This window comes from Phyllostomus hastatus, unplaced genomic scaffold (genome assembly GCF_019186645.2).
Source record: "Phyllostomus hastatus isolate PE091 unplaced genomic scaffold, TTU_PhHast_1.1 phas_contig_210, whole genome shotgun sequence".
NCBI classification, from domain to species: domain Eukaryota; kingdom Metazoa; phylum Chordata; class Mammalia; order Chiroptera; family Phyllostomidae; genus Phyllostomus; species Phyllostomus hastatus.
The window spans coordinates 27467489-27493743 of NW_025333737.1; the positions used below are offsets into that span (position 1 = coordinate 27467489).

Here is a 26255-nt window from a genome sequence, read left to right on the forward strand (position 1 = left end):
CAATGAAATATATTTAAAAAATAAAACAATGTGAATTCTTATGTAATAGACAAGCTACACAAGTTTGGCTCACTTAGTTTTTCTCAGGTGACACATGCCTTTTGAGAGGGGGGCAGAATCTTTTCTCCTAAAAGATACTGTGGTTAGCAAGCCTACCTTTAAAGTTCATCTCCCCTACCATTCCAGGGATTTTGTTCCCAAGATGCTGTGCTTTCTGCTAATGGAATTGCTAACATCTTTAAAGCCCAACCAGATCGTATCAGAAGGAGGGGAAAAAAAGGAATTCAGTTTATCCTTATTGGGTGTTAATGACCCTGTAAGATGTAATTTCTTTTATTTTATTCTGTTACCTAGAAAATCTATCACAGCCTTGTAGTATTGATTGCTCAATCTATAAAGAGCTTGGTTTACAGCATGACTGTTAGTAACAGGGTTATTTTAATGAGCGACTCTTCAACACCTCAGATGTTCGCTCCATTCCAACCCATCAGCCTAACAGTCTAACACGAGTGTCTTCGGCGATGAGCGTTTATCTCCCTTGCCGATCGGGAGAAGGCAACGTCCAGGTAACCAAAAGTAAAGCTCATTCTCTGGTGTTTCTATGAAAACTGCTAGCCGTGTGCTTGGGTCGGCCACGTCCAATAAAAAGCAGAGCTCGAGACACATACCATCCTTAGATACGTAAAATCTCTGACCAAGAAAGGCCTTGAAACAGTCTCATTTTACTCTGAAAAGTGTGGGCGAGCTCAGCCAAGGAAGAGCCGATGTTCTGTCGTTCCCGCAGGGTGGAGAAATGTCGCTGATGAGCCTTCCATCCCGGAGGCATTCTTCCCGCTGTGGTGCCCGCCAGGGAGTAAACGGCTACACATAGAAACGGAAACCACAGGGGCGTTTGCAGCTCTTATTTTCTTGAAACTTATTTCCCAGGACCAAACAGGAGTTGATTTTCAGCCAGCTACAATGTTGGCCCAGTAAACAGGGCACAGGAGATGAGAATCTGGGTCTCTGAGTGTTCCCGCTTGAAGATAAGACTTATAACATGAAAGAACATAATAACCTCACAAAGCAAGATTAAAGGGCTATGAAAACAAGCAAATGGTATTATTGGTCAGTTGCTCTTCTGTTCTGCCATCATAGTCAATAAGCTTGGCAAATCTTTTCACGCATTTCCTTCTTTTTTTTTTAAACAATGCCCTAGCATCTTGCTTCATTTTTCTTTCTCTTTTTTAATTTATTGATTTTTAGAGAGGGCGAGAGAAACTTCGATTCATTGTTCCACTTAGTTATGCATTCATTGGTTGATTCTTGTATGTGCCCTGACCAGGGATCAAACCTGGAGATATTGGGACAATGCTCTAACCAACTGAGCTACCCAGCCGGGGCCATTTCCTTCTGAATTAGTTAGTTACATGGAATGACACTCACACTGCTTCAATGGACCTAACATGGTGACGTTGCCAAGTTCCTTCCCTCAGGCCACTGCTCTGGTCTCCTTTGTTCAAGTCTTAGCAACCCAGGCTCTCGGAGGGACTGGCCTCACCTGTCTTCCCACTCTGTCTCTCTTTTCTGTAATCTTTAAGTAGTTAAGACCCGATGCCAGGCCTCGTTGGCACAATCCTTTCGCTCATCACCTGCTGACCTGCCTTCAGCCTCTTTTTCTTGGTCACAGCTTGAATTCTGGAACTTCCCAGTGACCCCCAAACAAAAGCCCAAGGCCACACTTGAACTCTGGAAGGAACATGGTCAGGTTCTGTTGTCCCTAAGGAAGGCTTGAGGCAGAAGGGCATCCTGGCCCTTTTGCCCTAGGACACTCTGCATCCTAGAGGATCATTTGCATATACTAACTCTGTCAACAGCAGCACCAGCTTGGCCTCAGTCACAGGAGAACTTACTACCACTGGTTACAAAGGACGTGGTGTGCAATGACAAATGCTTTGAAGGAAACACCTACAAAAGAGAGAGAAACAATATTTTTTTAACTTGGTCTGTTGCAATTTTTTCTACGACATTTTGTGTGGTTGGAGCTTAGGTTCTCTTACATGAGATAAACAGGGTAACACGCTGCCCCCCCCCACTTTTTTCTCTAGTAAAAGTCCTTCTGAGCTCTGCTAGCAATTTAAACGCCATGATCGTATCCATTAGCTTTCTCTATCATTGTAATTGTTGTTAATTATTATAACTGTTTTAGTTATTAGTGGTGTCATTATTGCTCTAGGTCCTCTGTCTGTTTTATGCTGAATATATTAGCGCTTTGCTTTTGAATTACCAGGCTTTATTTAGTGCAGAGTTCGTTTTTTTGGAGAGACGTTGAGAAATACTGGCATTAAGCTTTATTCTTTTGTTTTTCCTTCCAAATGGACAGACTGGAAAAAAAATAATTAGATGGAATAATGTCTTCAAAATGAGAATGAGGATGTTTCGAATTAATTAAATGGTCAGAACGCCGCGCCGTTTGCCGATCTCAGACGGCTGCCGGAGTGGCGCAAACCCAAAGGAGCCCCCGTCCGGCCCCCGCAGTGGCTCCCTCTCTCGGGGTCCCCCCTCCTCACTGACCTAAAGACACCGAAGTGCCCTCACGCGTCCCCTCGTTGTGGGCTATGCTGAGCGAGTTTAGGGAGAAGCTCGCTGACCCTGCGGACTCCCGCCTTCAAGCTCTTCCTGGGGCCAAGCTTCAGCAACAAGAGCCTTTACCTCTTCCCCTCTGCAAGATCTGTAGATAACACGCACTCTCCGTCAGGTTTTTACTCCATAGCTAAAGCCTCGGAACTAGGTTAGATTCCCCGTCACCCACAGGACCCTCAACTTCTCCTTCGCAGACATGACATAGTGCAGTCACAAATAAGGGGGCGTTCGTGTGACTGCCCCACGGTGCCTCCCCCGCCGGATGGTAGCCCTGAGGGCAGGGACCACGTGTGGCCGGTGCAGAAAGCCCAGCCTCTAGCGGAGTCCCTAGCACTAGGGAAATGTTTGGTGAATGCTGAGGAGTGAATGCAGCGAAGTTGTGTTCACACTTACACGTGAGTGCAAACCACGCGCACTGAGAGTATGAGAGTACATGTGGGTTTTTTTTAAAGAATCATATAATTGATTTTTTAAAAATTTTTTAAGATTTTATTTATTTATTTTTAGAGAGGGAAGGGAGGGAGAGAGAGAGAGAGAGAGAAACATCAATGTGCGGTTGCTGGGGCTCATGGCCTGCAGCCCAGGCATGTGCCCGGACTGGGAATCGAACCTGCGACACTTTGGTTCACAGCCTGCGCTCAATCCACTGAGCTACGCCAGCCAGGGCAGTACATGTGGTTTTAAGCTGAGAGTTTAAAATACGGAATCCAGCCTTGTCCAGTTAAGGAGTTTCTCCTCCCTGATTTTCTTAATACCAGAATATTTCTACCCAAACAGCAAGTTCAACCTTTTGCCCATTGTAGCCCTTCATTCTGTTTATTTTTTTAGACCTTTTTTTTTTGTTATGGTTCTGACAATTCCAGTTCTTGGGCTAGGCTCACCTGTCTCCCAGATTCCTGAGTTCTGTCTTAGTTTGGCCTTCAGCTGATAGAGAACTGAAGGCATTTCTTTCTTTCTTTTTTTAATCACACCAAAAAGTATCTTTCTTTTTTAAATTATATATTTTTTTTTAGTTTTTTTTTCCATTACCATTTAGTCCCCTTATACCTCCCTCCCCCTGCCACAATCACCATGCTATTGTCCATGTCCACGAGTCCTTTTTCCTTTTGGCTCAGTACCCCTGCCCTCTAACCTCCCCACCCCTCACCAGCTGTCACCTGCTCTCTGTCTGTGAGCTGATCTCTATTCTGCGCGTTCACTAGGTCCCACATATGAGTGACATCGTATGGTATTTGTCTTCCTCTGGCTGGCTTATTTCACTTCGCATAGGGTTCTCCAGGTCCATCCATGCCATTGTACATGGTAACATTTTCCTCTTTTTCACAGCCGAGTAGTATTCCATTTTCTATCTTTATTTTTTCTTAAAAGGTCTTCCTTTTCCTCCTATCTTCTTGCTTTCTCTGTGATCTATTGTGCTTCTACAATCGATCTTTGTGTGGGTGTTCTCCCCAGTTGCCTTATATCCTTAATATCGAATCATTTTCTTACATGTATAGCCAAAAGGTACTCACAGTCTTAGGCGCTGTCCCACACGCAGGCCTGTGGGAAGCAGTGCTCCGCAGTGACCATCTGCTAGGCCATAAAAAGACAAGATAATGTTGTCAGTCCTACCATTTAGATATATCAAGTTATGTTTTATTTTTTTAAAGTGGTAGCCAGTTGCTCTCAGCCTTTTTTTAAAGATTTTATTTATTTATTTTTAGAGAGGGAAGAGAGGGAGATAGAGAGAGAGAAACATCAATGTGCAGTTGCTGGGGGTCATGGCCTGCAACCCAGGCATGTACCCTGACTGGGAATTGAACTTGCGACACTTTAGTTCCCAGCCCGCGCCCAATCCACTGAGCTACGCCAGCCAGGGCTCAAGTTATGTTTTAAATATCTATTTTTATAAAATTATTTTCTCTACCATGTTACATTGATGCTACTATACTTTTCATCCCTAAACTTAGTCAAACTCTTGGGTGATTAATCAACTCTATTACAACTGAAATGTATTAATGTATCTTCTGGGAAAACTACTTTTACTTTTCAGGGACTGGTATTTCTCTATTATTTCATGCATTGACATCCAAGAAGTAGATGCCTTGCCCTTTCAACAGGTAGCATTTTTATCCCAAAGTGTTGTTCCTTCCAAAAATACTCTTAACCTCTGTGGCAGAACGTTTCCAGCGTAGCTGTCTCGTTTGCTGCCCTCTGTTGCCCGCTGCACGTACAAACCACTCTCTGTGCCGAGAAAACACACCCGAGTTTCTGCACGGTTAACGTGTCTACTTCTGTTGGCAATAGCTGAGTCTTAGCTAAATGGCTCCGTCCTTCCTCTGTTTCTGTGCACTTTAAGGTTCCTACTAAAGTTCTTTTCCAGAGACATATATAAGGATTTTGTTTCCCCTGTGCCTTTATTATTTAAATTGCTCATAAGTTAGTAACAAGCAGGGGAAAAAAAGGAAGTATAGCCAGGGCCTGTGTCCCCTGAATGCCCACTTGCCCCTGATCGATTCCCATCCTCAGCAACTAGCACCATCACTCCTCATGGGAGGGGCAAGACAAATGAAGGGAAGGGTGGGAACTAGTAAAACTCGGGTCCCCCAAATCCCTTAGGTTTTCATGAGAACTCAGGACTCTCGACTCCCAACGACAGGTGCTTTGCTCGCAGCTCCCACGCACAGCATCCTCAGGCAGGAGGAGCACTGCGGCATTACCCCGCTCCAGTGGGCATTAGCTCTCCTGCCATTCAAATCCCCAGATCCTCTCCCACTTTGTACTCTAGTGTTTAACCTTTCCGGGTAGGAGAAGATCAATACGAATTCTTCATTGTTAAGAATCGATGGCTGTCCTGTGGCATCACTGCCATCTAGTCTCGCTGAGAAGCTCAGTAAATCTCTCCCGCTGCTTCTAAAGCTTGGTTTGTCGTCTTGAGTTGCTTTCATTTTTAATGCAGATCACTTTGGTTTCTGCTCCCCTGGGGGCTTGCAGATAAATCTTGGCAGACATGTGCAGGGTCTACAAATGAGATGCTGGAAAAGGGCCAGCCCACCCAGAATTCAGTTGTAATGGATGAGACACCCCCTTGGTTCCACTTAAAGACCGGGCCATTTGTTTCCATATTTATTGGTGATTACCTCACATGGTACCTGGGTGGGAAGGGCCCAGGAAGAAGCTCCTCCGCAACAGAGGAGGCCGGCTGGCAAGACTGACGGAGACACACGCTGGCAGACGGACGTGGCCTCGCTTGCAAATAGGAAGTCAGAGACTTACCCCACTCCTTCAAATGCGTAATGAAGGGGAGCACACCAATGGTTTCGACGCCCCGGATCAAGAAAAGTCTAGCAGGAAATTACTTTGTGCTGCTTACTTACCACCCAAGTGAAAAATCACCTGCCTGATTTTCTTTTGTTAATAAGTGAATATGTTTATCATATTATTGAATAGCATCCGACTAAGGGTGGTCTGTAAATATTTAATGTTAGTTAATGATCTCCTTCTCCCACAGTCCTTTGCTCACGCTGAGGGTCTAGCTGTATCTCATCCCGGCCCCCATGGATCTTAGGTTTCCTAGGGGCGATATCAGAACACTGGCTTCCATTGGAAGCACAAATGTGGGCTCTGTAGAAAAAGACAGTCTTTTTAACTTTGATTTCTCCTGTCTTTGACCAGTGGACTATGCCAGTTACTACCAGGGCCTATGGGATTGCTACGGCGAGCAGCCAGATGAACTGTCCTTCCAGCGGGGCGACCTCATCCGCATCCTGAGCAAGGTAAGGACTCAGAGTGTGGGGCATGGGTCACAAGTCTGCTTCTTCGCTCTGGATGGTGTAGTCGCCGTAACCAGCATGGCCCCGTGTCGTGCTCTCCTCCTGTGTGTAGTATTCGGCTGCTTCACATATCAATTCCCATTGACTTATAATTCTTAAGGAAAAATTTCAATTGAAAATCCAGATCCAGGAACCAATTTTCAAATTAAAAAAAATACAATTAGGTACACATAATACTAGAATGATACCAATCAAAATTTGATTTTTTTAGGGTCTTGTGATGCTTAAAAGATCATCACCATAAGCATCATTTATTACCATATATTACTCTTGAAAACATTCTGGCTAGGTCAGCGGCTTTCTTATTTCATTTATCGATACACAGAACTGAAGATAACCATGTATGGGAGTCAGAGCTAGCTGGCTCAGTTGCTCTGAGCAAGTGCTGATAAGGCCAAGACAGTGAATCGAACCCCGAAAGGACCAGCCAACTTTATTTTCTCCCTCCGTCACAAAGTGAACCCCTAGCCCCGGGTAATCACCTCACAAACAGTGTTTCTGATCATAAAAGAATTGGGGTGGGGAGGATAGATTATTATAGATCCATCACCAGTGTGAAGAAGATTCAGAATGTACTGACTACTAAGGAATCAGCAGCATCATTGTATTGAAAGACTGCATGTATTCTGTGTTAGGTGGACTAAGGAAGTAGGTCCTCCCTGAAAAAATGTTTTAAAAAGTTCTCTCTCCATGAGGCCAATCAAGATCTACAAACACAATTTTTTTCTCATGACATTAAATATTATTTTGTTTTAACCTTTTTATTGTATTTTCCCATTATCATTTAGTTCCCTTATACTCCCCCCCATAATCACCACACTGTTGTCCATGTCCATGAGTCCTTTTACCTTTTTTGCTCCATCCCTCCACCCCCTCCCCTCCCCACCCCTGAGCTGTCATCCTGCTCTGTATCTATGAGTCTGACTCTATTTTGCTTGTTAGTTTAGTTCATTAGAATCCACATATGAGTGAAATCACATGGTGTTTGTCTTTCTCTGACTGGCTTATTTCACTTAACATAATGTTCTGCAGGTCCATCCAAACTGTCACAAAGAGTAAAATTGTCTTTTTTACAACTGAGTAGTATTCCACTGTGTAAATGCCCCATAGTTGTTTTATCCACTCATCTACGGATGGACACTTAGGCTGCTTCCGTATCTTAGCAATTGTAAATAACGCTGCAGTGAACATAGGGGTGCTTATTTCTTTTGAATTAGTGTTTTGTGTTCCTTTGGATATATCCCCACAAGTGAGACCACTGGGTCAAAGAAGATTCAATTTTAAATTTTTGAAGTATCTCCATACTGCTTTCTATAGTGGCTGCACCAGTCTGCGGTCCCACCAACAGTGCAAAAGGGTTCCTTCCCCTTTTTCCACATCCTCGCCAGCACTTGTTTGTTGATTTATTGATGAGAACCATTCTGACAGGTGTGAGATGGTATTTAATTGTGGTTTTTATTCGAATTTCTCTGATGATTAGTGATGTTGAGCATCTTTCATGTGTCTGTTGGCCATCTGCGTGTCCTCTTTGGAGAAGTGTCTGTTCAGCTCCTTCTCCCATTTTTTAACTGGGTTATGTTTTTTTTTTTGGGGGGGGGGGGCTGGGTGTTGAGTTTTGTAAGTTCTTTATAAATTTCAGATATTAATCCCTTTTCAGACGTATTGGCGAATATGTCCTCCCATTCTGTGGGTTGTCTTTTTATTTTGTTGATGTTTTCCTTTGCTGTGAAAAAACTTTCTAGTTTGATGTAGTACATTTGTACAAACACATTTTTGAACTAGGCACAATCTGCTCTCTAAATGATGAGTATGTGGATCCCATAAAGGAATCTTGAAAACCCACTGTGTCATTAGCCCGTCACTGGCAGTTTATGTGTTTTCTGTGAATGCAACCACCTTGTCTAAGGTTTGTCCCAGTTTGAAATACACTGTAAGCTCTTAGGAAACAGACGAGGGTCGGCCCAAGGTACCGTTCAGTGGTTCTAACGAGTTCCCTCCGAACCAGGACCAAAGTCAGACCTCACGCTTTTCAAGGGACTCGGAGGCCTGCAAGAACCCTCCCGAGGGAGATCACAGTCTTCTAGTCATTTCTTCCCAAGTCCTAAGTCGGCACCCCCCTCGTGCCATTCCCGTGCAGCCCTAACACCAAAAATAAATTGGAAGCAAAGAAGGGAGTGGACATTGGCCTGATTGGTATTTCAAATGCCCGAAAGCAAGGTTTGCCGTGTAATAGAATTTGTGTACATTACCACGCTGGCATTATAGGGGTAATCGAGTTATCCACTCAGGTGTGACCAGGCCTCTGTTTGCCCAGAGCCTGCAGGTGAACAAATTAGCTGTTTACATTGTCTGAGGTGCCTGCAGCAGGAGGTGGGGAGAACAGAGCCAGACTGTCTGCTGGCCTTCTCTCTGGGTCATGATTATTTTGTTTGTTTTGCATGTCTTTTGCCTTTGTTAATGGCTTCTCACTGGGGGTCCCTTTCCTCCATTTAGAAGGGGCCGTGTGGTGACTTGCCCAGCCGTAAGGAGCTGTGCGTAGTTGCCATGGCTGTTGTATTTTTAAGAGATAACGAAGAACATGGGGAGCTCCCAGGCCTGTTTATTTTTTAACCAACCCCCTTCCCTTCCTCCATCACTCAAAACTAATATATCAGAATTTAATTCAGTGAGAATGCCTTGCTTCCCTGGTTCTCTCAGGCTGCTCTCTCCATCTCCGGAAGGTCATGAGTCCATTTCATCCCTCACCACTGTAATAGCACATTTCTTCCCCCCAAAGCCACCCCAGCTGCCTCCCTTCTCCGTGCTGCTAACTCCTGCAACTGCAGAAGAGGAAATGAGAAACTAGGAGCTCAACTGAAGTTTCCCTCATAAAGCTCCATTCCTGTTAACATCAGCTTGGGGAGCCTTTCTGATTGGATTTACCTTTATTACATTACCTAACTCAATAAAAGTCCTCGGACAGGAAGGAACCTTAAAAGGCCACCCAATCCATTCCCTCGCCTCCAAGAAACCCAAATTAACCAGTTCGGACAGGCAGAAAAAGAGATTCCACCACCCCTCTCAGCTATCTTTCCATTCGTATGTCCGGTAATACCTAATCCCAGGAATTTTCCCCCGTACGGCTCCCAAACGCATTCCACTGTAGCCCCAGCTGGCTTTCCCCCTGTTGGAGTCCGTTACACTCTGCAGCCTGCCCCTCACATCTGGAGGGACAAAACTGACCCAAGCTGAGGTTAGTCCAGAAAAAGAGTTCTAGAATTCTCCATCTTGCTTTTCTCTCTGGCCAGTAGAACCTGTGTCAGGCAAGAAAGGCCTGCTGTGTAGGAAGGAACCTGAGGGAGTCTCTCTCCCTGAGGAAGGCAAGGCGAGACTGGCCAGGGTGCACACAGCTCAGCTTACCTGGACCAGTTCGTTTCCTCACTGATACCAGGAGGGAGCCGCGTTGGATGACTTCTAAGGCTCCTTCCACCTCAGACATCGCCTGACCCTGCAGAACCGCCAAAGAAATTCCACCCAACAATGTGCCTTAGCTTTTAGTGTTTAGTCAGAGTAAATGAACAAAAAATTCCAATTGTAGGCTTTTTACATTTTTTGGCCCTCATTAATGTGTCTGCCCCCTCCCTGCCGCCTCTCATTGTGTGATAAAAGAAATATTTCAAAGGTGGTGGGTGGATAATGGCCCCAGGATGGGGAATTGGGGTGGGAGTGTGGGGTGGGGGGGGGCGGTAACAGCTTTATTCTTGGGGTCATGCTGCCCCCTGCTGTTTTTCAGTAGTTGCCCAAGAACGACCCGATCTTGAATCTGTTAGGGCCTAGGAAGGCTCCCAGAGAGTTGTTTACCCTTTAAAAAAAATTCCAGAGCGGGTGAGTGGCAGGGCAAGAAAGATGCACCCCGCAGATAACCAAATGCCCCCCACCTGTCCCACTCTTAGGGGAGCAAGCCTGTAACACATGGGCTACTTGTGTGACCCTGAGCGAAGTCACTTAATCTCGCTAACCCTCAGTCTCCTCATCTATACAAACCGGGCTAACGTCTACTCGCAGGGCGTTGTGGTGCTTACATTAGGAACTCTGTATAAGGTGCCTGTCACCTAGGAGATGGCAACCATCGGCCCCCTTTTTCCATGGATGGTAAACTTTTGGGGTCAATACTGGGTACATACTAGCAATTCAATAAATCACTGGTGGGTTGAGAGAGAGAAAAAGGTAGCCTGTCCTGCCGAGACCTCTTCATGGAGACGCTCAAAAGCACAAAAGTTTCTCACTCAGAAGTGGAAGCGAAGAGGCCTGCATGGAAGCCCACCGTGCCTTTCCTGGTCTGGGACTTCATCACTGACAAACCAAATCGGTCACTCAACGTTCTCTGTGGAGAGGCCAGAGCCCTGTGTCCAGGCTCTGAAACCGAGACCGACGGCGCAGTCAGCAGGGCGCCCGCGGACCCACCCCTGCCCCGTCCGTGCATCCCTCAGCCCCAGGCCATTCATGCCCACTCAGTTCTCTGAGCTCCAGGCGGGGTCTTCGGATAGACTAAAGGGAGATTTTAATAACGCAGAAGATCCGTGGGCCCAGCGGATGGGGATGTCCCCACGTTCCTTGCAGGCCCAGAGAGTCTGAGCCGCTCTTTCTGAGGCAGGGACTGAGCACGGTTGCCACCCGGTTCAGGGACACAGCTCAGGCCGCAGCGGGGTGTCGAGCGCCGCTCAGTGCCTCCAGATTGTGGCGCTTATGCAAGTCCCCTCATACGTAACCGATGGCTCCTGAGAGCCTGCCTCTCGTAAATTACTTCCCACGATGCCTGCGACCATGGCAGAATTCGAGTTTGAATAGAGCAGGGAAAAGGTGTTTGAAAGGCCTGTTCACTCAGCTGCATTTTAATTTCCTTTTCAATCTTGTCCCAATTAATTTCACAGAATTAATCTCACAGAAGCAACTCGGCAGCGTTGAGGCTGCGGTTTTAGTGTGGCGGTCGCTCTGCCTGAACATGAAATAGGAGCTAATATAAAAATCCATCTGCTGTGTTTGAAATACATGCCGGCTGCTGCTCAGTCCTGTCTGACATTCCCAACATCAACGGCGGGGGAAAGTGATTTGGGGGTTAGTGGCCATCAGTACTTGGCAGGGGTTCAACAACAGGTGGACTCCAGAAATCCATTCAGCCTGGGCACCAGGCATGACAGGGCAGGTGCTGAATCACCCTCCGTGCAGTAACGCTGTGCCCTGGCTTCGCTTCTTTTACGTGGGGGCTGCAAGGCCCTTCCGTGGACCAGCACTGCCGCGGGCCTTTATTACGAGTGGGAGGGAGGGAGGTACGAAGTCGCTGTGTGGCTGGGACAAGTCAGAGGTCCCGGCTTCCAGAGAGGTGACTCTGTCTTCCTGGCTCCCGGGTCCCTCACTAGGGAACCTCTTTTCAGAATAATAAACATGCTTGTTCTACCATGCAAGGTAACTTCGATGCCCACTTAGAAATTAAGCCTCCTTTCTGGAATTCGTTTATATGGATCACACGAGATGTCCAGCAGATAAGGGTGAATTAGAGAGGAAAGGCGAGAGAAATTCTTTCTCCGTGGACTAGAAGGGACAGGAGGTCCCTGAATGAACGCGGTCTCGCACTGAAGGTAGACCGAGTCAGCGGACTGCGTCTCCTGGGCTGTGTTATGTGCCTCATGAGCTAGCCTGAGGCTCTTGCAAGGTCCGCCCAGCCACTTTATTCCCCCGGAAGCCAGCCATGGAACGACAAGTTGGGCCCCCCATGAGGTTTATAGTTACATGGCGGCTTAGCTGCAGTGGGGTGGGGGCGCTATTCTTGTGGCCCAAACATACCAGGCTTCGCTTGTCCTCTCTCCTAGTGCAGTTGATATGGAAACAGGGAGCCTTAGAGCTAAGTCCAAGTTTAACAAATAATACACGGCGCTGTGAGGTGGCCATGGGCTGTATGTGGACAAGGATGGACTGATTTTGTCACCTTGAGTGATATTCAGCTTCCAGCACAGGGTTGGAGCTGCTTAAACCCGGGCTGGATCCTCGCCCCACACCCAGCTCCCGGTTGTCTGAGCGCAGCAGGCCCGCTCCCCACACCTGGCCCCTGCTAACAAAGCCCCGTGGCCGGTAGGACGGGCTTTTGAGAGCCCAGCGTTCTCCACCTCCCCCCTCCAAGGACCCCTTACAGAACGCAGACCTCTCCCCTGCCTTGACCGCCGTCCCCTCCGAAAGAGGTTTGTAAGTTGTGAAAATCAACCGAATGCAGCAATACTTCCTCTTTTAAGTGTGCTTAGTTGAATGTGACAAGAACCCTCGTAAAAACAGATAGGTTAATTCCTTCAATTGCTTTAAATGAAGGGATTTTTGTTTTGTTTTGTTTTGTTTTTAATTTCAGGGCTCTGAGGGAAAGGAGGTGTTTGGTGACATCTAGTGTCCATTTAGGACTTCCTCAGGCACCGCTGCCCTCCGCCTGGCCGCGTGGGGGATGGGCGGGGTTGTTTGGGAGGTAATTTCGGGGGTAGAAAGTGGGGAGAATGCAGGCCTGGGGCACTGGCCGCCCAAACCGTGTGATGAAACTGATCAATGCCTGTCAAAGAGCTATTCTTCACCTCTGACCTAACCCAAGGGGGCGGGCAAGGGGGATGCCGTCGGAAAATATCTTTTCTTATTTATGATGATATGAAAGAGAAGCAGAGGCTGTCCGCACCACCCCATTCCATGTTAACAAGCAGGTCAACACTGTGCTGTGATGACGAAGATGATGATGATGATGGTGTTTTCTCTCATTAATAACCCCCATGGGAAGCCACAGAGTTAGGAGGATGGGAATGAGATCTGGGGTCAGCTGGAAGGCAACGGTCACACACCGGTCAAATTCAGTCGGGGCCATTCCTTTCCCCCAGACAGGAACCAATCGTCTAGAACAAACCCTGGCAGCCTCATTCCTTCCAGGTAATTTTTATAAATGAGGGGACACCCATTCCGAGAGAGGACAAAAGGGAGAGGGTGTTTGTGTGTGTGCACACACGTGCACACAGACCTGCTAACGAGAGACCGCTCCCCGTCACGACTGTGCCCTCCAAATCCTGGCCGTTTATTATAGAACCCACTTTTAAAAAGGGAGAGAATAAAATAGGCATTTTCCACTCTCATCTCCTTACTACTCCTCAACTGTCATCCTGGACGGGACCTTGCACTTTCTGCAAGCACACACACACACACACACACACTCACACACACACACTCCTCAGGCAGGGGGAGAGCCCCAGATCAGATAATTAACTATGAGGCCCAGACAGAAATGTTTACCTAGAACCACATAAGCCCCGGCAGGTTTAGGTTAATGCTCAGCATCGCCCAGTGCTGTACAAACTCCAGCGTAAAAAAATTCCAGCCATTTATTTTGCAGTGAATTTATAACAAGTGCTGTTAAAGTGTTCGTCTTTTGACAGAGGTAATAATAAATTCACTGTTAAAGACGGTAGTTTAATTCCTTATACCTCCAATACTGCACAGAATAAACCATATTCATCACTGAGTAATTTTTTACCACATAAATCTTTAAAACTAACCGGTGAAGGCTGTTGAGACTGAAATATTGTGAATTTATTAGATATGCCCATGTAGTATTGGATTCAGAGGTTTCCATTCGAATATATTATGGGGAAAATTTGTGTCTTTAACTGTGACATTCCCTCCATTTCCCACCGCCAGTCTTATAACAAGCAGCTCCTCCAGAGTCAACTGCACGTTTATTAGACAGAGATTTAGTAATAAACTCCTCACTAAACTGCCAAAGAGGCTGCGTGACATTTCAGTGAGATGCTCTATTTAGAAGGAGTCACAAAAGCTTTGTTTCCGTGTAATTATTTTCTCAAAGGGAACTCGGCTTCCCTAAACCTCTATCTACCAGTGTTTCCTGGTAGCGTGTGCACCCAGCTCTCCAACCAAACTAGCAAAATATTGAAGCAAATTATAACCTCATTGCAAATGAGGCTATAGGATTAGTAATGTGGGACCCGGGGTAATTGGTGAGAACACAGAAAAGCTCGAGTTAGCAGAGATTGCCAGACATACGGTGTTTAGGACTAATAAAAAATTATATGGATTGTCAAACTGGAAACAAGACAAGGTTTCAGAAAACTTGCTCTCTAAAAACTTTCATCTTGACCTATGACACATTAAAGCTACAATTAAATGGCCAGATTTGAACAAAATTCCCTTTACTTGACCACATTAATTTTGAGTGAAAATCTGTTGTTAAATGAGAATATTCTGAACCTTTCTTATGATTTGCTACTGAAGTGACATTTAAACTAACCAGCTGTTCTGTCAAATTGTTATACCTGCTCCAGTTTCATTAAGGAAATATTAATATTGCTAAAATGAAAAAATATATTTTCTTTTAGATGCAGAAATGTGCATTTTTTTTTTTTTTAGCAAAGAGCTTCAGCAGCTTCTCTGTTCCCACTAATATTCTGTCTTTGGGAAGAGTTCCAGATACTAAAAACTTCCAAGGAGCATTGTGAACTTTAAGATTTTTTTTTTAAATAAAATACAATAGGTTTCTAATTGTTAAACAAAGAAGAAAAATCTCCTGGCAGTGCAAGACTGCAGCTCATCAGAATAATTGTGGAAAGACAGACCCGGCTAGAAAGATAAGCATAATACCGGCAATTAATATTCAGCATTTCGCATCACAGTGAAGAGGATGTGTTTTTCTTTGTGATGTGGCTCATAAGCTGAGAGTGTTGAGAGGAGCCAGACCCAGCTCTGTCTTCCTTTTCTGTGCATGAGGATTAAGGAGAAAAAAAACAGCAGCAACAACCCTGCTCCATCTGTAAATGAACAAACATCTTGATTTTATAGCTATTTGCTTTGTAAAACTGAGGAATGAAACAAAAATTACTGGATGCCTAAGTAACACTTTAATTCCGAATTCATTTACGCTGTAGCTATGTAGTTGTCACAAACCATAATGCAGTATTTAATTAAAATAACAGAAGTGCATCCAGATATGTCCTGGGGTAGCTATCACCAAATTATAGCTATGCCACCCGTATTTTATTTATGAAATGGCAGCTTCTAAGGTGCAAGGAGGCTGATTCAAAAAGCATAAACATTTTAAACCTGAATTTTTTTTTAGAACAGCTTGTTCCCCCCCCACCACCACCCCGCTGCGTCTTTAAATTTTTTTCCTCCTTCTATGGGGGGTTTCTTAGTGGGATTGTTATGGTGTCAATAAATATCTCTCTTTCTAAGTCTTGCTCTTCAACTATTGACCTCCTGAGTCTTCTGGCTGTGCAGACCCCCGTCTGTCGTCATGGAAAGGCGTGAGAGGTATCACAGGAGCCACAGCAAACGCAGGGCATCTTTGCGGGACTTGGACGTGGATTCCGGGAGGATAGGAAAGAGGCAAACCCTCTCCGGGCTCGGCGCGCTCGCTCCCATACCATCTCCCTCACACTTTTTTTTCCCGCCTATAAATACCAGCTACAGCTTACACGCTCGCTTGCTCTACTTCGTGGATGTCCACATGCAGACATACTGCTCCTTTTCATAAACGCATAGCATCTGTCTTCCACGCACCCACCATCCATCTCCCCGTTCACATTGGCTGTCCCATCCACCTCCTTGTCTGCAGAATTATGTGCAGCAAGGTCCCGATTTATAGGAAATAAATAATGAAAATGGAATGGACTGGGAAAGATAATCGAAACATTCAAATTGTTATTTTTCACTGTACTTTTCGCAAACGCAGCATCTATAAACACCTAGCAAAGGTGTTGGCAGGTTCCTAAAAGGAAATGCCTTATGGAACAGCCTGAGCCACTGGGTCTCTACATTGTATCTCTCCTGGTCTGTCTCCCGTGCTTTTTGATACTGTAAGATCGCGCCATTTTTACTGGCAAATCATGGGGTGTTATTTTCATTCTTTCTGCTTCATATTTATCCTGCCATCAATGATGCTTTTGTCATCATTGATCCTCTTTAAGATGACCCTAAGAATTATAAAACAGAAATGATCATTGCAATCACCTTTTTAAAGAAAATAGCCGTGCAATTACTGTATAAAGATATTCTGATAATAGTATCATTGGATCACAGCCCAATCCTACAGCGAGGGTCTTTTGGAGAAAGGGTTGCTTATACACACTGGTAATTATTTTAGCCCCTTTCACAGGTCACAAAGAAAGTTAATTCCAATTGCTGCTAATTTCCGTCCAACAAGAACACGGAACTTTAAACCACCCAAAATAATTGGATTCAAAACAAATTTAGGAAATTGAGTGTGTTAGAAAGCAAATAAAAATATCCTTTTGGTAAAGAGGAGGGTGAAAGTAGTAAAAATGGCCTTTTTTTTTTCCTCCCTTCTTTCCCCTTCACAACTTTGCCATTAAAGTTGCACCTACAGCTAGAAGTTTGTCCGTGAAAAATGGTCATTTTGTTTCTCTGCTCAAAGAATGTTATTAAAATGCTAATTTAAAAGAAAAAGGAGTTAAATATCTAGCGATGGTGCATTCTAATTGCAACCATAATGAGCTCTCTAAATGTGCGTGCCCCTGACACACACAGAGCATAAACAGCAGTAAACAGATCATTAGTGCCCGCATTCATTTATTCTGGCGACCTTACCATGACCCCACCGAGGGTAGGGTGAAAAGCAGGTGGATCTGGCTGTGACACCCCCTAGAGGGATCCAGGAAATGAAGCTATAAGCGGTTGTCATGGAAACGCCTGTGTGTGCAGATGATGTAACACACCGACAGGCTGTAGGGCTCCGCAACTGGGACGTTGCCGTTCCCTCGCCGGAACAATCTTGAGGATTAAATTATTCATTTCTTTAATTCACAAAGCAAAAGGAATCCTAATTTTCATGGTGATGTGCAACTCACTTCCATTTGTCTACAGTCTGGAACATGGTGACTTGTCATCCTCTCGTTCCCTGAAACCGACCCCAGCCTCCTACAGGCTGGCCCCCCAGTCACAGAATCTGGCAAAACCGAGTGGGGCAAAGGCAGCAGAAACCTGACACTCAACGTCTGCACTTAAAGAGAAACACCTAAGATTTTAAACTGAAATGAATGAGACAGACAGTGTCCCTTTCTGATGAAGGCATGTCGGTGGGGGACTAAATGTGTACCTGTCCTGAACAAGATGGCTTTGTTTGGGGCAGGGCAGAGTCGAGCCCATACCCAACGTGGCGGCATAAACAGAGAAGCAGAGAGGCACCAGCCTCAGAGGGGCACCTCACCCCAGCAAGGTGCGAGGGAAAGAGATAAGGGAAAACGAGCATCTGCGCACCCCCTCCCATGTCCAATTGAGGGAATCGAGATTAATAAAAATAATTCTTTGGAGAATGATTCCACTCTGTCCTACCCTGTTTTGCACCAAACAACCTCAATAACCTTACGGCAACAGTAGAATAACTTTTCTCCTTTTTTTTCTTTAAAGGAAGCAGAAAAGACCATCTCTGGAAATTATTTTAAAATAAAAAATATCCCGGCCTGTGCCTCCTCCCCACCCCCTCCCCATTGCACTTTAGATGAACCTGTGATATTGTAGCAATGGCCCTTGAAGTGCAGTGGGGAGGTGATTTAGGAGAATATTAAAGGCAATGTGGAGATTCAAGGCGCCTCTCTCAGGGAGATCTGGAGAAATACGCAGCACAGATGGGCCGAGCAGATTAAACATTTCCGTCACATTGTTTCCAAATTGTGTTGTGGTGCCTGAGGCTGGTACTGCGGTCAGAGCAAAACAGAGCGGTGCAGAGCTGCGAGCTGCACAGTTTATGGAATACATATTAATACGCCGGTCTCACATGGTATCACAATTCTATCAGCTCCAAAATGGTGCTGTCTCTATTGTTCCTGGATTCCTCACTTGGCACCTTGTTCTCTCCCAACCACAGAGTGTTTACCTTCCCTTTACCCTTTCTCTGTTCCTTAGGCAAAGTTCAAGTTGCATGTTTTCCTTCTCTCTCTTTCCTTATCGCCCTGTTCCACCGCCTCTGTTCCCTTTACAGCTCATGATATTTCTGCCATGCACACTCCGAGTTTTGCACACTTCCATCACCAGTTATGTCCAGTTTGTGCACAGGTCCTGCACACCTCCCAGGCCTTGACTTAACCGTCATCCACTCACACCCAGTACAGGACGTAAGCTCCAGACCTGAGGCCGAATGCTCCCTTGCACTGGAGCGCTCGCAGACCCTCCGTCCGGCTGACACCGCTCCTCTTCTCGGAACACTCGGCTCTTGGCCGGGCAGTGGCCTTTGCACGCTGCTGCCCTGCGCCTCCCCCAACTACTTTCACTGACCGGCCAGGCTTTCCGTGTCCCCACGTTTACCTTTCCCCTACTACCCCGAATCCTGGCACCTTCCAACCTCCAGGTTAGCAAGCTCCCTGAAATGTAACAACCGATTCAGTTAAGGCAAATCTCATGATTCATTTTCAAGATTCATAGACCAAAACTCTGAATAATGGAAACAAGAGAAAATGATTGCCAACTTAAAATGCAGTATGAAACAGCCTGAAGAGGCCACCAAGCTACCCCGGGTTTAGCCACACACGAGTTCCAACCCTTTCACAGGCTCCAATACCGCCACTAACCCACTGTCCACCCAGCTGACCACTTCCTTTCTCCTTCCGCAGAATCTCTTCCCAGAACCACTTGTGCTGGAAAACAGGCACCTGTTTGCCTTTCACCAGCAATTCCTGTCCCCAGTCTTACTTTTCTCAGAAGTCGGAAGGGTGCTGAGTTAGAGCCCTCAATTTATTTAATAATTTATGGTATCTTCGGAAAGCATTAAATTTCCAAAGCTGGGTTTTAAGAATACAGAAATTGTGGGCCAGTCCAGAGTAAAAATATGATGCTTTTGGCTGACCCCAGAATATTACAACCTACGCCACCTAGGCACTCCAATTCCCCATCTTTACTGATGATAGTGTATGTTGCACAACAAGCACTAATAAGAGAAATAAGCAATCATAAATGAGTAATTCTGAGATTGATTGGCCTTTCCCATACATATATCAAGCATTTATTGATCTTTCATGTTAGGGGCTGATTGATTGTTCTCTTGAAGACGAGCTCTCTTGTTTACAAGCACTGAGACAGTGAACTTTGATGGTTAGGACAAAAGTAGGAGACATTTTTCTGGGAACCTTGTTCCACAGAGGCTTGTCGAAGCCCAGTTCAGTGTGAAAAGGGAACATTTCTATTAGGAATATTCTCAGGGGGGCTGACAGTGTCAAGCAGCTTGTTCCAAAAGCTATCATGTGAATTCGAATGGAAGCTATGGGAAGACACCACGACTTTCAAGTCACAATGACAGGGCTGATGCCATAGGAGAGAAAAGCAAGCTTGGTCAACATTTGAAGAAGAAGTAGATTCTGCAGCTAGAGGACTGAAGCCACCAAAACCCAGGGCAGCAGGAACAAGGATTCTTGATTTCACTTTTTTTTTTAGAAGGGGGGAGGGAGGTGACGAGGGCCACACTGGGCCCCAGTGCCAATCCAGGACACAAAGACCATTGCATTCCCCCCACCCCCCCCCCCGCCCCTAGAGTGGCCATCCGCAAACTCTAGGGGGTTTACAAGTCCTCTGAGAATCCGATGAACGCTCTGGGCCTCACCCCAGGGGCAGGACGTGTGTGCACACGCGCACACAAAATTTCACACCAGTCTCAAAGAGTTCAAAGATCCCTGGCGTCCACCCACAGACAGGCAAGGGGTTCACAGACTCCAGTTTAAGAATCTGTCCTAGAGGATGGTGATTTCCTGTTGTTGGAACAGCCTAGGAGTCACTGAGCCTGGAAATTGAATTCTCATCCCAAGACAGGATGGTCATTCCAGGTCATGTCTGTGCTACTCCAGGGGAGCCATGGAAGAGCTTATACAAATAGGAACCAGCAGGGAGGAGAGAAATTAAAATGCAGCAATCACGGCGTCGGGGTATGTAATCTCTTTTAAGGCTTATGATGGGCGCCTGCTGGTTTTCCCCCCGATATCCCCTGACACCTACTGACAGGGTATTTGCAGCCCCGCACAGGGACTCGGGGCCCTGTGACAGGAGGAGCACTGAGGAGGTCCGTGACAGCCTCGAAACCATAAACAGCAATGGGAAGCCACTGGAGGCAGCGTCACGCTGCGTGATGCGCCCGTGGTTGGTGGCCATACTGCTTTTTGTTTATAGAATTTGCTGTTCTTTTTATGGCAGGTTTAGTAGGGTGGGTGTTTTTTTTTTTTTTTCCTTGTCGATGGAGATTAGCAGCATAAATCCTTTTATGGCGGCGTGCAATCCCCCATAAACACTTTTGATCGTTGCTAATGGTGAGTGCTTGTGTCTGTTCCGGGTTCTCTCCGTGCTCTGCCCATCCGGGCCTGTAGCTTCTCCAACCAGATAATGGAATCCCAGTAGCCTACCGTCCTTTTTAAGACTCCTTCGTTGGCGGGGGTTCAGTGAGGTGGGGCAGGTTTGATGTTGAGGGAAACAGATGTTTAATCGAGCCTGGAAATACGATGATGAGAACAAACCATACATTGTACTGTTTTCAAGCGAAAGGCTTCTGAAGACTGGGGGGCGAGAAGCAAGCACTGATGTGGAGGGTTTTTTAAATAGCTTTTTATAATGTTATCTAAAGTATCTTCAATTAACAATGCTGTATAATTAACATCTCAGCTCTGCCATACACAGTGTGTACAGGGCTACAGGGTGGGGAGCCTTTATAGTTCTGGTTCCCTAACACTGTCACCTGTAGGGACGTATCCCCACATGGAGGATTTCAGGTCTCCTGGGAGTGTCTCAGCATTTTTCCGATCTTCCCAAACATCTGGGCAAAAAGAAGTCAAACTTTATTGAAAATTGTTGATCCCAGGAATTCAGTTCCCTCTGCCATCCCAGAACTGAAATCCAAGAATCAGCAACTTAATAAAAATGCAGTAAATTAGCACCTCTAGACACGAGCAGAGTTCATTCAGAGCCGGGGTCTGCCTGGCTGAGCCAGTGCTCTCTCCATTTTAATAGTTTAATAAAAATTAGCATAATTAACGAACATCTGTATGATCCAGAGTGGTGCAATTTGGCACTTGGAAACGAGGGCTTAAACATGATTGCTGTGAGTTTAATGTTGTTTTAATTCTTTTTGGCACTGTGCAGTGAAATAAACGTTTGGTGGTGATAGTTCTCGGCCGGATCTCATTTGCATTTTTCTCTCTTTGATTATGAGCAATTGTGGACTCCCCAGCAATTCATCAAAGTAAAAATTATTTTAAAATACCTCGTGGTGTTCAGACTGGGCTGGAGCAATGCGTGGGGGGTGGCAGTGAAAGAGTAGGCTAGAAATTTTCCATTCATGCTTTAAGCGTCTCAGCCCTGCAGCCCTTTGCGGGTATCCAGCCAAGGATGAAATCTGGAAAAGGCAGTCAGATCCCAAGACCTGTGGGTGCTTTGATTAAGCTCCTCGGCTCCCCCCAGCAAGATTCATATGGTCTCTGAGACTGGGCCATTCTCCTTTCACTCCCGCCTGCTCTTTGGTTTTGAAGGGCAGAGAGTTGATTTCACTCATTTCGGTTCGCACCACTGCGAGAACTGCCACATCTGTGGTCGGCAGGGTCAGTGTGCCCCGCGAGCAAGAGCACGCTGACTGGGCGGCTGGCCTTCGCAGGTGCCCTGCCGGGCCTCATCTGCTTCCCGTTTGCACCCTCTCCGAGTTGGCAGAGAGCACCTTCCCGGGGCTCAGCCCCTACTCCTGGCATGACGGCTAAAGGCGGATGCTGCCAAGTGCGAGGCAGAGTAGGGGGCTTGAACGGTCCCCGGGGAGACAGTATCCTCTCGGACCCCCTCGGGTGATGACGATGACAGCACCTGGCAGGTGGGAGGCCAGTTCCCACGCATGTTTAAGCAAGCTGACCACGATCAGAAGACTGTCAGACAACACTGTGCCCCTGCACCCCGCCCGTAAGGTAGTGGAAGAGCTAAAGCTAAAGTTTTTATGAGTTACCACGAGACAGGAGGACGTGTTTCCCCTTCACAGCACGGCTCTGTATAGACACGGCCACTGCAGTGACCTGCTGACCGAGGCACTCCTACAAGAAAACTGACGGCAGGAACTGCCCCAACTTCAGTGTTGGGAGACGGACAGGAACATAACTTGTACCGATCGGAGCTTTAAAATGTTCTAACAGCGTAGGCTAAGGAACTCTGGGTAGTTTCCCGGAAGGCAGTGCAGACGGTAGGGGAGTCAGCCCGGGGGAGGGAGGGGCTGACGTGCGGTGGGGACAATGGGGGAGAGGCCGTGGACACAGTCATTTATTTCAGACTGACGTTTAAAAGTAGTGCTCTGTTCCTTTTTAGGACCAACTCAGTAGTCTCACTTCTTAGGCCCCTTGAGGCTGTCTTCACGGTGTTTAGGGAGCCGTGTGGGAAAACCGTTCCCAAAGGCAGTCGCTCTCTTCCTGCCACAACCGGTTCAATCGCCAGGGGGATATTTGGGAGTCAGTTGTAACTAGATCTGCTCAACTGGGAGTACGAATCCCCACTGCGCCCTTCATTTCTCCATAACCTCATTTAAGGATTTGGGGGGCCCCATTCTGTGCTGAGTGCTGGGACTACAACGGCAAAAGAAACCAACAAGACCCCAGCTCTCATAAAAACTTCCCTCTGATGACCGGCACTGAGACGAAAGCAGACCAGGACAAGACAGCATGATGGACTCGTTTCCGGGGAAGTGTAGGGCGCAGTGCTGTGGACCACGTAGCTGAGCCCCCCACCCCCCATGCAGAGATTGGCAAGGAGAGGCTTCTAGAGAATCTAGAAAGACTCAGGAATTAAGATCTGAAGGTTGCTCAGGACTGAGCTCAGGAAAGGGAGGAAGGACGTAGAGGCTAATAGGCAGGGGAAGGGCTCCGAGAGGAGAGAGCCTGTAGCCCATGGGAATGGCTGAGACCAGGTCTGTTTCACCGTGGGTCCAGCAGATCAAGGGGGTGAGCGGAAGTGCTGGGCGGTGGGTGGGACTAGGTCTCGCAGGGCCTTGTCGGCCTGGTTAAGAAGCTGACAGTAGGCAGTGGGAACCCACTTCAAGGTTTTGAGCACAGCAGTGATATTTTCAATGTGCATCTTAGAATAAATCTTAGAAAGATTCTAGCTGCAGAATGAAGAGTAATGGGAGGAGAATGGGTATACGGAACAGTCTGGAGGTTGTTCCCACAGTCCTCACGAGAAATGACAGTGACATGACTCTGGAGTATTGTCAGCGAGAATGGAGAGAAGTAGGTGGATTCCCATAATATTTTAGAAAAAGAACAGACAGAACTCAAGGACCGATTGGAAAAGGAGGGTGCAGCTGGGAATGAATGACTCTCAGGTTTCCGGCTGGAGTAACTGACTTTGTCGTGGTGCCATTCACTGAGAGAAGCCAGCAGATAAAGAAAGTTTGGGGGTGGGGCTGGAAACAGCAGCAGAGTGATGGGTTAAATTTAGGATCTGTGGAGTTTGAGCAGCTTGACAGACATGCACTTGGGTACTGGGAACCCATCACTCAGAGCCGGGCTGGAGTTCCGGCTGAGAGTCATTCACACGGACACAATGGCTAAACCGCAGAGGCGTGTGCTCAAGGCAGGTGCCCCAAGCCGGACAGCGAGGACAGAACCCTGGAAGACCTCCACAATGAAAGGAGGGGGAGAGGGGAAGATAAGCTCACAGAGGAGAATGGGAAGAAGTAACTGGAAAGTGGGAGGGAAAGTAGGAGAGTAGAATTACCATGGAAACTAAGAGGAGAAAATGCCTCGGGAAGGGTCTGCAGGGGCAGCACTGCTGAGAGATCAGGTCAGTTAGGGACTGAGAAGCACCCACAGGGGCTTGAGCAACAGGAGGCCATAGGAGACCATGGAGAGAGAGTGTAAGTGGGGCGGGGAAGCAGGCGCCTGATTAAACTGGCTTGAAGAGTGGATGGGAAGCCAGAAGGCGGGGCAGTGAAGTGAAGGAACCTCAGTAAGTTTGAATGGAATTGGCAATCAGCATAGACTACCGGACACAGAAAGAAGACATGTTGGGGGGACTATTTAGTGATTGTTTCCAAAGGTAAAAGAAACCTGAACACATTTCAAGGCTGATGGAAGGAACCATTTACAGTAGAGGCAGAGGTCCGACTCCCTAGAGCCTCGTTTCTAAGACAGTGGAAGGGTTATGACCACACGTGACAAGGGATGGTGTTAAACTAGGGGAGGACGCCCCTCCACGGTCATGGGACAGAAGGCTGGTTGTCAGCGCAAGGACGTTCCTGTCTCAGTGGCTGGCAGTTAAGTCTAACGGCTTCTCTTTTCCCCTTGGATGTGGAAAAGTGGTTATCTGCTGAGAGGGGGAGGAGAGGCAGAGTTGGAGGAGGGGAGCGACACTATCAAAAACAAACAAAAAGGCCCTGGCTGGCGTAGCTCAGTGGATTGAGCGTGGGCTGCAAACCAAAGGGTCACAGGTTTGATTCCCAGTCAGGGCACATGCCTGGGTTGCAGGCCAGGTCCCCAGTGGGGGCCACGTGAGAGGCAACCACACATTGATGTTTCTCTCCCTCTCTTCCTCCCTCCCTTCCCATCTCTAAGAACAAATAAAATCTTAAAAAAAAAAAAAAAGATAACCACTTGACCCAGAAGTTTTGTCACCAACCTGGTTTTGTTTCTTTCTCTTTCTTCTTAGTAGAACTCAGCAGCTAGATGTGGAGATGCAGATAGTCAACTCTGTGGCACCCCAGACGCAGTTGAATTGGAATACACTCTATTGCCCATGTATTCCTAAATTTTACTCCCTTCAAAGGAAACGTTTTCTGGTGTTTTCAGGAATACTCCTATCGTGTTCCACGTCCGCTGTGCCTTGAGCGGGTCTTCTGGGCTCAGGGAGCCCCATTCTCAACACCAGGACTGCCCCGCCTTCTAAACCCTCTCCTTTCCTGGCTTGTTTGTCCCTCCCTGTGGCTTTTATGTCCTGCGTGTCATCATCGATGGAACTGTCAGTCTCCACCTCTAATGTCGAGAGCACCTACTATGTATCAGACACCATGAATTGTTTTCACTTCTCTGACGTCACTTACATCCCCACAGCATAGGGGAGGGGCCGATGGCCTCCCTACTCTTACAGAAGGGGAAGTTAAAGCTAGGGGAACTGAGGCCACATGGCTACTAAGTGACCAAGCGGGGATTAGGTCCCAGTCTGTCTGACTCCAGAACCCATTACTCTCTGCTGTGAGCTCCCAGGGAGCAAACAATGTTCTGATTCATCATTACGTGTCTCACGGGAACTCAAACAGCACTTTGCCCGTAGATGGTGGTTGGTAAATATTGATTTGAACTCTGACCTGACTCCCTGAATTTTTTTTAGTGTTTTGACATTTTAGAGTGTGCCCAACTTTCTCTGAAAAAGCCATTCACTCTTTTTAGTTAAAAAAAAAAAAAAAAAAACACCTCTTCCGGTCCAGCAATGGCATCAAATGTGCCGAGTTTACAGTGTAGACAGGAAGATGGCAAAATGATGTTTGCTTTCCCCCTCTGGATGCCTTTTTTTAAAGATTTAATTTATTTATTTTTAGAGAGGGAAGGGGGAGAGAGAGAGACAGAGACAGACAGACAGACATCAATGTGTAGTTGCTGGGGGCCATGGCCTGAAACCCAGGCATGTGCCCTGACTGGGAATCGAACCTGCGACACTTTGGTTCGCAGCCCGCACTCAATCCACTGAACTACGACAACCAGGGCTGGATGACTTTTTAAAACTTAATAGTCTCGTCAAGGGCGTTAACAAGTCATCCTGATAGTGTCAACAAAGAAACCCCCCAACAGAATGTCCCGTGCAGTC

The 26255-nt window shown here is 46.7% G+C and overlaps 1 protein-coding gene and 1 long non-coding RNA gene across 2 annotated transcripts in view; one reads left to right on the top strand and one right to left on the bottom strand.

Annotated features, from left to right (window-relative positions):
* SKAP1 (src kinase associated phosphoprotein 1) overlaps positions 1–26255 on the top strand; it is a 265183-nt gene that overhangs the window by 236593 nt on the left and 2335 nt on the right. Inside the window, exon 11 of the mRNA XM_045836790.1 lies at positions 6277–6377. Within this exon, the coding sequence (XP_045692746.1) occupies positions 6277–6377 (101 nt within the window). The remainder of the gene's footprint in view (positions 1–6276; positions 6378–26255) is intronic.
* LOC123817229 lies at positions 32–25611 on the bottom strand. The gene is made up of 3 exons (XR_006785384.1): positions 25074–25611; positions 4134–4191; positions 32–1947 (listed from the first exon to the last, which is right to left on the bottom strand). It is a non-coding gene; the product is annotated as an uncharacterized LOC123817229 (long non-coding RNA).